The sequence below is a fragment of the Vicia villosa genome, unplaced genomic scaffold (genome assembly GCF_029867415.1).
Source record: "Vicia villosa cultivar HV-30 ecotype Madison, WI unplaced genomic scaffold, Vvil1.0 ctg.003332F_1_1, whole genome shotgun sequence".
NCBI lineage: Eukaryota > Viridiplantae > Streptophyta > Magnoliopsida > Fabales > Fabaceae > Vicia > Vicia villosa.
This window is the reverse complement of record NW_026706179.1, coordinates 147,923-160,483: the sequence shown is the minus strand read 5'-3', so window position 1 is coordinate 160,483 and position 12,561 is coordinate 147,923. Positions and strand designations below refer to the sequence as shown.

Below are 12,561 nucleotides of genomic sequence, written 5' to 3'. Positions count from 1 at the left end.
TTGATTACGCTATTCGACTGTTATAAATTGATGTTTTGATCAAGTGTTGTTTTTCTGTGTTAGAAATGCATATCATTGTGGAGGCTGTATAGGTGATGTGAGTTGAGGTTCACATTCAAATTTGAAATTCAATCAAGGGAAAGCATCTTCTATTTTCAGAGCTACTGCTGAAATTTTTCACATGATTAGTAATATAATGAAAGCATCTTCTATAACTGGAATAAACCACACACCTTCACAAGTCTGCTTAGTTTGATATAGAAATACATGTATGTTTGCAAATCAATACGGTAGTGTACAAACAGCAGAACAATCTACAGCCACAAGCACTACTAAACCAATTATATTGTACTTGAACTAAGTACAATAGAAGTGATTCTACCTCTGAGATAAGGTAAATACGAGTTCATTTGGATTTTGATACAACAGTCTATAATCCCTCAAACACGAGATTTGTAGAGGCGAAGTTGTTTAAGAAAGAACGTAACAGTCTGTCGTCTCTCAAGCAAGAGGGTTGAAAATGTGAAGTTACCTATTTAAAGGATATAATTGGTTGATGATGATAATGACACTGAGTAGTCACCTTGCTTGCTCACTTTATTTTATTTTTTTTGGTTATTAAACATATCTTTGTTTTATTATTTGTGGTATATGTGTGTCGCAGCATGAAAAATACTCGAGTGTATTAAACGTTCGGAATATGACAAAGTCGTCATCGAAATATATTGTCCTTACACATTCAGTACCGACAACACCCTGTGAATCTGATAATACATACTCCAATTGATGCACCCATAGCATTCGATGATAAGTGATATGTATCCTCTCCCGCCACTTGACAATACTCATTTTCTTTTACTTCAGTATTAGAATCACCAGTTTCTTTAGTTTGTAGCATAAGGAATTTGTTTGTTTGGACACTTGTGAGATGATGAGAATTTCTCATCGCAAAATGTTTCCGAAAGTGTATTTTCGAATTTATTTTGGAAGTATATTTCTAGAATTTTCTTTTTGTCAAAATGAGGTTGTTTGTGACTCAGTAACGAAGAATTTAGGCTCTGTTTGGTAAGACATGTTTTCGAGCTTATAGCTTATGTCTTATGTCTTATAAGCTCATATGATAATTTAGATTCGTTTGGTAACGGTCTTTTCATCACGAGCTTATAGCTTATTTTACTAGCTTATAGCTTATTTTCCAGACGTTATTTCAAATAGCGTTTTAGCTTATGTCTTATAGCTTATTACTTTTTCTTCCTTTTTTATCCTTATTATTTTAATTAAAATTCATTTTTAACCCTTATAATTTATTTTAGGGTTAAGTATGTTTTTGGTCCCTATAAATATCTCAAATTTTATTTTTAGTCCTTATTAAAAAAATGACATATTTTGGTCCCCATAAAATTATTATGCACGTAGTTTTAGTCCCTACTATTAAACCGATGTGTATTTTCAAATGATTATTTTACAGACATGTTTAGAACGTTATGAAAAGTTCCTCGAAAAAAAAGAAACTCAAAATTTGATTTCTAAGTCAAGATTTATATTACTTTTATCATTATCTTTTTAAATTTAAAAAAATCATATTTAATTCTTCTCATTATAAAAAATTTTATAATTTGGTGAAGAAATATTTTATAATATTCAAAACACGTATGCAAAAAAATTATTCAAAAATTTAAAATTTTAAGGGTAATTATGTCATTTTACATTATATTAAATATCTTTTATGTCATTTTACATTTATAAGTTAATTGAACCGCTAATTTTACCAAACACTTTAATGAGTTTATAAGCTATCAGTCTCAACCATCCGCTATAAGCTATAAGTCATCAGCCATCAGTCATAAACTATAAGCTATCAGCTAGCTTATCAGTTAACCGTTATTTTTACCAAACAGACCCTTAATGTATTTTGAATGCGTCCGGTGATGCATTTCCGAATTCTAAGATTAGTTTTGATTTTTGACAAGGGTGTTGTAGTAATACTTAGAATGCCTTATAAACAATTCTCTTATTTTATTCAATTCTAAGTTTTGCTGCTTGTTGAAATTTGCTTACATTTTTATTCATCCATCTACAAGTTCAAGAAATATTTCATTGATTTGCAAACATAAGAAAATGGTTTGTTTGACCAGTTGAGTGAAAAACAAAAAACACTCTTACCATATTTGAAGTAACTCATTGATTAGCAAACATACATGATTTTCCATATCAAACTAATCATACTTTTATGATCTATTGGTTTCTTTATATAACAGTTATTGCAGCTATGTATGTTGATATAGCAGGAGACCTTGGAAATAACGATGGAAATATATTGCATTGCAGAAAAAAGCTATGTTGCTCAAAACATCAATTTATATGTAATTCACAAAACCAGGAAAAAAGATAGAGTTGCAAATCCATTAGGGGGGGCTTCAATTTCTTCATAGATTTAGTCAATTCCTCTGCTTTATTCCTGACCAAGGTTGCAGCAGGATATACAACATGAAACAAATATATAAATATTAGAATTTTTCACTTACTACCAAAGACTCTAGATAAACATTTCTTAACAAGTTGAATTCACATTTTACCTTAATCAATCTATGATGTAAACCTTCGGTGAAGGCGAGTTTTGAATCAAAATGTCCACTATCCCATCTGGTATCATCGGTGAAATTTCTCTCTTTTCTACTTTGAGTGACTCCAGGTTACGTAATTGAGGGAGCTCAAACGATAAATTCGGAACTAAGGAAAGAACCTAAACAAATAACAAGTATTAGAATCTTATAAGTGTAAATTGAAAAAGAAAAAAAACCTGGGTCGTTGTAAGTGTAAAGTGAAAAGGAGCTTTTTTTTTGCCCCTCGAGTACCTTAAGAGCCGTTGAAGAGATCGTCAACGATTCCATATTAGCAAGTTCAATCAGCCACTTGAGTAGAACTAATGAAGTCTCCTTTGATTTCCAAAATTCTATTATATTAATACTTACTCGTGTGATCGAAGAGAGATTGCTCTTTCCCCAGCAGAGTTTCTGAACCGGAATACCACTAAAACTAAAGGTACAAAGACTTGGAGCATATAGTTCCATTCCAAAATAGGTTTCGGGAGCATAATGTCTCATGTTTATGTATAAACTAACAAGCTTGGTACTTGAAATGCAAAGGTTTTGCCCACCCGCAACTTTACAATACACCATTGTCAAACTTTTCAAATTGGTTAATGCTGAAAATGGATCAACACGACCATCATTGCCAGCCCTAAAGGCAAAGTGCCTAAGATACAAGCGGGTTAATAGTGGCATATTCAAAGAACTAGGAAACAGTATGGTCGTACCATAAGCTGTAGGAAGATTAAAACAAAGATCAAGAGAGGTTAAACTGCGACACGACAATAAACAAATCGGAAAGTGTTGAATATCACATTCAATAGAGACATCTAATAGTTGGACTTTGTGTGAAATAGCATAATTTAGAATCGTTTCGACTAGGCTAGGTTTAGTGACCTTACTACTGCGAAATGTTAGAGAGTAAAGATTTGTTGAGATATTGCGAATAGACAAGATTCGAGAGACGAATTTGGTGAATATCTTGATAGTGGTAAATTGTGAGCCAATTAATGTAAGAGTGGGAACATACTTCCAGAGATTCTTCCATCTTGTGGAGAGAATACAAGTGAGAATAGCTTGTTTGGTGTTCAAAAAAGAGAGAATGTGAAGCAATAGAGCATCAGGCAAATCACTGATCCTGTCTTTGATTTTCCTTCGTTTCACCATTTTTCTTTTCATCTTTGTTTGGAGGATCAGAGTCTACGTAGTTCGGGGCAGGGTTGTACGCCTTAGATTTAATATGAGGTTGTTTGAAGGTATTTTGAGTTACATTATCGTAGTTTTTGAAATGCGAAGTTCACAAGGTATTTTGAATTACCTTATCGTAGTTTTGAAAATCGGAGTATTGAAGAGATGAGTTTTTTAGAGTTTTAAGTGGCGTACAACCCTGGTTTAATATGTTACCGTTAGTTGCGATGATCAATAGGTTTGATCACCATAGTTAACGGATTGAAGGAAGGATTGCTAACCATTCTAATCGATAGATTCGATTATCACGAATAGCAAATGAATGTATTTTAAATAATTATTAATTTATCGTTATTCCTCATAATCAATAGGTTTGATTATTACACGATAACGAATTGAGTATGCTAATCATCGTAACCAATAAATTTGGTTAAAACTATTTAGCAAAATAAATGTATTTTATTATTTTATTTCTCACCAATGCGAAGATATAATCGGATCGAAGAGAAAATTGATTAAGGATTAATGTTTTTGCCAAATGACCAGTGGGATTGGGCAAACCCTAATGCATTGATAACCTTTCTAGGGTTTTTATGATTTTTAATAATTAAAATTAATTAAATAAATTAAATTGAATAATCGAGATAATCGGGAAAAATCCTAACCCTAGTCATTAACCTAATCCTAATTTATATTCTATCTTTAATTAAAATAAATTAATTGAATTAAAATATAATTAATTAAACCTAATCTAAATAATTATATAATAAAATAGAAAATTATACAAGAGAACCTGGCTGTGATCCTGTGCTTCTGGCTTTGAGCATCCATGGTGAGCCTTCAGATTTGTGTACGTTAGTCTTGATCTTGATATGATCCTAGAGTCACAGGATGAGGGTGCACCATAGGCCCCTTCTGGCAACGCACATGGGATCTGCGAGTGGGTTAATTCAACAAAAATATATGTTTGGGCGAAGGGTCGAACCCGTGCCCCTAGCTTCATATGCCAGCATCCTTACCAACTCCAACACGCCTTTCAATTGTTAACAATATGCAAACGAAATATAATATGGAAACGTGGTAATTAAATAGAAAAAAAGGCGCGCGGATTTAAATGACCAAATAGCAGAATGCCACGTTATCTTCTTCTTCGTAAAGAACCTGCAACACCTCTTTTACACCGCTTTTTGTAGGTTAGTTGTAAAAACGCACGCCTATTACACCTATCCCTTGTCAAATTCCTCATATACGCATGGAAATCACAATTAAAACCATGGTTGGTTTCGTCTTAACCAAATGACTTCAATAATACCTGTTTCAGGCTCTGATTTTGGCTCAATCGAGAAACCCTAAAATGTGAGTTATGAACCCTAATATGGTGAATCACAGTATATACACAGAACCAACAAATTGATAACCCAGGAATGATCAGTGCATCATAAAAAACACATATGTCATTAAAGCATGATAAAGATGCATGAATCATTGCATTTGAACTCCAATTCAGAATGACAAACCGTGAGCTATGGGGATTGATTCTGGGTGATGCGGCCTTGGAGAATAGATGGAACACCTTCAATGAGATCCCAGGAACCTGTTTGAACTCTCAAAACACCTTGAATCGGCCTCTCTGTCCAAAAACGATTTTGGCTTTTCCTTCCAATTTTTTTAGGGTTCTCTCGGGTTCTTGGAGGCAGCCATCCTTATGAATCCTCCCCCCCCCCATCTGGAATCCTTCTCTCCTTATATGTGAAGTATTTAGGATTATAAAACATGATTCAATTTTCACCCAAATCAAAGATTGATATTTGATGGAAATTTGATTTTCATTCTTTCCAAAAGTAGCCAAATTTGCATATCTCTCTCCAATCTCTTTGCCCACGAAATTTGATTCAATTATAGTGACATAATCTTGATATTTTCATCACATAATAGACTTAAAATCAAATCTTTGATTTTCTATTATTTATCTTAATTAAAATCAATTTAAAATGAATTAAAATCAAATTTAATTAAATAAATAATAACATGGCATGGAATTGGGCCAAGGGGCTTATAACACTATTAGAATCAAGTTTGGATCAAATTTTCAACTTTAGTCAATATCTCCTTCATACATTCCTCCAAACTTTGCCAACTTTAACAAGACATAACTCTCTCAATCTTTATCATATGAAGATGTTCTAGGACTTTTTGGAAAGATTAAAGAGTCCTCTAAATGACCCTTTTGGTTTCATCTCGATCGAAGCTTCCATGCTCAAGTTATGAGCTTTGACCCAAAAGGTGTTTTTGTTGACTTTTTGGAGGACCTATAATCTTTTGCACCATATCTCCCAAATGAAGCATTTATGGCCTTGGCTTGTGAGAGACAAAGTTGTAGAGAATCCAATTTCCTTCAGAAAAGGTTTTGGTTGGGAAATTTTTTATACTCCATGTGAAAGTTATGACCAGTCAAAGTTGAGTTGACTTTTCCTATAAAAAACCCTTAATTTGAACCTTTTGACTTTGTTCATTTCTGAGTCTTTATTAACGGATCATGATCAACCTTTGATCAAATGATGGATATAACCTCAAATACTTGATGTAGACCAAAAGTCTTGAAGTTTGACTGTATTTTGACTATAGTTGACTTTTAGGTCAACATAGTCGACTATTGATCGTCTGAGCCATTGAGTGAGCAATCCTTGGAATTGAAGCTTGACTTTTGACATGGAGATGCTTTGAGACTTATGAGACACCTTGAGATCCATTTGAGACCTTAGATATTGAAACTCTTTTGATAAAGTGCAAACCCTAATTTTGAATAGGAGAGAGTGACTTGAGAAAACCCTTGAACCTTGAGTCATTGAAGATGAAATGAGGAGGGCAAATTTTGGGGTATGACAATAAGCAATTTTATCAAATTTGGCAGGAAATCACACAACATTCATAGTATCATAAACATGTCCAAAAACCCAATTTCAGAACTAGAATCCATCTTTTCAATACCAATGATTCCACCCAATTAGTATCAACATCATCACAATCAATGGACCTCAAAAGATTCATAAAACAACATCATCACAAACAAGGAAACTCAAGAGATTCATAAAACAAAGAATAGAAACCGTAGAATACAATTCATAGAAACCTAATTCCTACCATTCCCCACCATTATACAACCCTTTATAAGGTTAGAACCCCACCCTTACCTTCTTTGGTGATTCTAAACCTTCAACCGGCAATTCCATCGTTCTAGGTTGTACGCTTTTCTCTTTTATTCGTTCTCTCTATTTTTCCGCTTCTACGTTCTTTCACATAATGCAAATTCTAATATCTTTTTCCTAATTTTCTTCTGTTTTTATTATTCTTACTAACTCCTAACGCTACTAATGGGCTTAATTTCACACCCCTTACTAATGCTACAACTAACTCTATGTTAGGCTCAAATGCTAATAACCTCATTATATTATTACTAATAATTATCCAGTGACAAAGTATAATACTAAATAATTCACAAACACATTATAAAATACTTAATTAAATAATTGGGCATTACAACTAACGCCCTCTACTTATGCAAATTATCTCTAGTACAAACCTTATTTTGAAAAAATTGTCAAGAGAATACAATCACTTTAAAAGGTTCCAACTACTACACATTAGGAGAATGACCAGTTCTATCGAATTGAGCTACGACTAACTAGGAAGATCGCGCATACGAAGAAGTAAGCTAAGGTTACAAGAAAAAACACAATTCTCATTTGGTTTGATAAGAAACTTAATTATTTATTTAAAATTAAATAAATAGATTGACATAAGTAAGAATAAAAAGGAAGACCACATCATATGTCTTTCTTCAGTTACCTACTACACTACTTTAAACATTGCATTAAGTAAATATAAAATGGTCAACTTTATATAGTATATTATCTTTAATCTATACTCTTGTTATTGTTTTTGTTGTATTCTACTCATGCAGATCCTTTATTTTTGTGTTACAGAAAAAATCATGGCAGAACTTGTTGCTGGAGCATTTCTTTCAAGCGATTTTTGATAGGTTGGCTTCAAGTAATTCTACAGACTATTTCCGTAGAGGCAAGCTTGATAAATTGGTGGAGGAACTTGAGTCTATACTCGAGTCTATCAACCAAGTGTTGGATGATGCTGAGATAAAACAATACCAAATCCCAAATGTCAAAAAGTGGCATGGCAATGTTAAACATGCTATGTATGAAGCTGACCAACTCTTAGATGAGATTGCCACTGATGAGTGGATGAAAATATTGGAGACTGATATGTGGCGTTTATCAGACGGGGATAACAACATTAATCCAGTGCTGAGATTGAGTTACCATAATCTCCCTTCCAATCAGAAGCGTTGTTTTGCTTATTGTTCTATATTTCCTAAGAGTGTGTTTGGATGAGGTAATTAGAAATTTTAAAGTAATTTAAAATTCAAAGCAATTCAAATGATTCAATTCAAATCCATTCATTTTTAAATTGTTTTGTTTGGATGGAGTATTAAGATAATTCATTCTTAGATTTTGTGTCATTTTGTAGAAAATTTAAAATTTTTGGACCAAATTAAAAAATGAAAAAGTAGGGACTAATTTGTAATTTTTAAAAATTTGAAGGACCAAATTGTAAAATTTAAAAATTATTAAGGACCAATTTGCAATTTTTTAAAAAATTTTGGGGTCAATTTTATAATTTTGAAAAATATGAGGACCAATTTGTAAAATTTGAAGAAATAATAATAACAAATACATTCTATGGAACATGAGAGGAATTTCAAATTCTTTGGTTTTTGGTGTCATTTCAAAATGATTAAATTTAACTTAAATGAAATACTCCATAAATTTCCATCATTTTAACAATTCCTCATTTTTGTATCCAAACAATGGATTTTGGTCAAATCATTTCAAAATCTCTCAAAACATTACTTTCCCTCATTAAAATGATTCATCCAAACACACTCTAAGGGTTATGTGTTTGGAAAAGGTGAATTAATCAAGATTTGGATGGCAGAAAGATTGCTAAAGTGTTGCAGAATAGTAAAAAGTGAAGAAGAGTTGGGCAATGAGATTTTAGGTGATCTTGAGTCAATTTCATTTTTTCAATAATCAGCCATTAATAATCACTTTAGCATGCATGACCTTGTCAATGATTTGGCTAAATCAGTGTCAGGCGAATTTTGTATGCGAATAGACAAAGCTAAGGTGGAACGTATCCAACTTCATGGAACAATTCCTATTAACGGATTGGGTAATGTCAATGATCCTATAGATGCTTCAACAAGAGTTATGAAAGATACGAAGTATTTAGAAGAAATAGAGATGACATTCGATGGCACAAGCGAAGATGTGGATGCCTTAACACCTTCCATCTTTACAGAAATTGGTGATTTGGGATTGCAAAATGTTGGATATATCCTTTCCAAATTGTGATAGATCCATTCAGTTTCTTTTTAGTATGTTGAGTGTCATTTCTTCTATTAGACCAAATGAAATGTTACCTCAGGCAAGTACAACCTCTTTCTTGCATTCCAAGACATACCATATGTGTAAATAAATGAGACTATTTTCTACTTTTCTGTTGTTATTAAGAGTCTTTTTTTTTTTATTGTTAGCGGCTTAGCGCACTTTTCTGTTTACTAATTGTCCTTGCATCATGATTCAATCTAATTCCTTGTTGTGGCTGATGACATTCTGGACAGGCATGTTACAAGGGAACATTCTTGGGATAACATTTTAGTAGAATTGTGGTTGCATGCTAGAATTGCCTCATACTATTTTATGTTCTTCCTAGTTCATACAACTGAAGTTGACATTCCAAACTAGTGAAATTCAATAAAACAAGACTTTCAAAATGGAAATTCATTGCTTTTTCTCTGCTTGTGAATAGGATGAGTTCATATATAAGTCATTGCAATCTAATAATTCATTTCAGAATTGATTTTACAACTCTCTCAATTTTTTCTCATGCCTATTAGATTTCATACAAGATGATATCACATTCACAGGTATGGTATACTTCATTGGCCTGATGAAGATATTCTTCATTAATCATACCGACTCTCTTGTTTCCTTACTTCTATATTGCCTCCAACTCACATGTAAAACGAACATGTTTTGTGTAATGCACACCTGTGAATTATACATTCGATAATATGAACCAACCTTTCACATTCCATTGATTTAACAATTAAATAAGTTGTGACCAAGAGCTTCACTGAAATAAGTGACCATTCTTTGCGCATCATTACCTTCAATTGTTTTGTTGCTTTGTCAAAATCTAGTGTAGTGTTGTACAACACTACACTAGATTTCTTAATCAAATGAGAATAACTAACCGAATTCGGCTTCCTCCCTCTCGTATCCATTGGCCTGATGAAGATATTCTTCAATAATCACAAAGACAAGCACTTGAGACACACAGTAGTAACAGAAAAACACCATTTGATGCAAATATATTGCATTACAGAAAAAAGCTATCTTGCTCAAGACATCAATTTATAACACTTGATTAAAGTGAACAATAAATATGTAATTCACAAAATGAGGAAAAAAAATAGAGTTGCAAATCCATTAGGGGGCCTTCAATGTCTGACCAAGGTTGCAGCAGGCTATACAACATGAAACAAATATACAAATATTTGCATTTTTCACTTACTACCAAAAACTCTTGATAAACATTTCTTAACAAGTTGAATTCACATTTTACCTTAATCAATCTATGATGTAAACCTTTGGTGAAGGCGAGTTTTGAATCAAACTGTCCACTATTCCATCCGGTATCATTGGTGAAATTTGTCTCTTTTCTACCTTGAGTGACTTCAAATTACACAAGGAAGGAAGCTCAACCAATAAATTCGGAACTAAGGATAGAACCTAAACAAACAACAACTATTAGGATCATGTAAGTGTAAACTAAAAGAAAATACTCTTGTCATTATAAGTGTACCTTAAGAGCCGTTGAAGAGATGATCAACGATTCCATATTAGCAAGTTCAGACAGCCAGTCGAGTAGAACCAATGAAGTCTCTGAAGATTTTCAAAATTCTATTATATCAATACTTACTCGTTTGATAGAAGAGACATTGCTCTTGCTCCAAGAGAGTTTCTCAACAGGAATACCACTAAAAACAAAGGTACAAAGACTTGGAGCATATAGTTCCATTCCAAAATAGGTTTCGCGGGCATAATGATTCATGTGTATATATAAATTGACAAGCTTGGTACTTGAAATGCAAAGGTTTTGCGCACCCGCAACTTTACAATACACCATTGTCAAACTTTTCAAATTGGTTAATGCTGAAAATGGATCAACACGACCATCATTGCCAGCCCTAAAGGCAAAGTGCCTAAGATACAAGCGGGTTAATAGTGGCATATTCAAAGAACTAGGAAACATTATGGTCGTACCATAAACTGTAGGATGACTAAAACAAAGATCGAGAGAGGTTAAACTGCGACACGACAATAAACAAGTCGGAAAGTGTTGAATATCACATTTAACATAGACATCTAGTAGTTGGACATTGTGTGAAACAGCATAATTTAGAATCGTTTCGACTAGGCTAGGTTCCGTGAGATTACTACTGCGAAATCTTAGAGTGTAAAGATCTGTTGAGTTATCGCGAAGAGACAAGATCCGAGAGACGAATTCGATGAAAATCTTGATAGTGGTAAATTGTGAGCCAATTAATGTGAGAGTGGGAACATACTTCCAGAGATTCTTCCATCTTGTGGAGAGAATACAAATGTGAATAGCTTGTTTGATGTTCAAAAAAGAGAGTATGTGAATCAATAGAGCATCTGGCAAATCACTGATCCTATCTTTGTTCTTCATAAGGTTTTTTTTCTTTCTTTTCACCATTGTTAGATGAAAATAGGAGAATACCTTGTTTGTGAATTGAGAATGATCGATGAACTTTCACAAACCCTAAACCATTTGTTATTCGAATATTTTTTGACCTAAAATAATTTGGAATGCTTACAAATTTGGAAAGATTAAATTTATGTTATTATATTATTATTATAAAGATTTAAAACATTACTAGGATTTACTCTTCAAGTTCCAATATTTTCTTTTATTTATAAAATAGTGTTATAAAAACCTTTATATCAAGTATAAACTTAAAATTCAATTTGAAAATAATGATTGATTAAAATTTGAATATTATATTACTTTTTATTTCTACGATTAAAAATTATTTTGTGAAATATGTAAATAATCGTGATCAATTAAATTTGAGATTTGTTAACTATTTTAGTTTTGCATGACATATTCTAAAATTTGAGTCTAAATTTTTTTTGTAAATTTTATTTATTTATTTTTTTATAATTGTAAAATTTATTTTTAAATGTAATGTATTTTAACTATTAGAACTTTTGTTTATAAATAAGATGATAATTTAAAAAAAAAAAAAATTTTTTTAAAATTGAAAATCTCTATCGAATATTTAATGAGAATTAGTTTGATCTATTCTTTTTGAAATTATACTTTTAGATTTTAGGTCAAATAAATTTTTTTTTTTTTACGTATATTTCATAATATAAGTGGCGCCTAAAACTTAAATATATATTTTTTAAGACATCATTAATGAAATTCAGGTATAGCAGACCCAAATTTCGAATAAACATGTCGAGACATCTGGTCTGTTATCTACAACATATGCAAGATAAAAACAGTTAAAGTAGTTGCTGAAAAGTAAAGTGCACACAAGAGTTGTTTATCCAGTTCGGTCTAACTACTTACTCAGGGGGCATACCAAGCCAGGAAGGACATCCATTATTAGTAG

At 32.2% G+C, this 12,561-nt stretch overlaps 1 protein-coding gene and 1 pseudogene across 1 annotated transcript; both read right to left on the bottom strand.

Moving 5' to 3' along the window:
- Positions 1-2,581: 2,581 nt before the first annotated feature.
- LOC131640824 (F-box/FBD/LRR-repeat protein At1g16930-like) lies at positions 2,582-3,755 on the bottom strand. Its single transcript, XM_058911199.1, has 2 exons — positions 2,856-3,755; positions 2,582-2,743 (listed from the first exon to the last, which is right to left on the bottom strand). The coding sequence occupies exons 1-2, from the start codon at positions 3,753-3,755 to the stop codon at positions 2,582-2,584; spliced, it is 1,062 nt and encodes a 353-aa protein (XP_058767182.1).
- Positions 3,756-9,823: 6,068 nt separating this feature from the next.
- LOC131640823 (F-box/FBD/LRR-repeat protein At1g16930-like) lies at positions 9,824-11,636 on the bottom strand (annotated as a pseudogene).
- Positions 11,637-12,561: the final 925 nt, after the last annotated feature.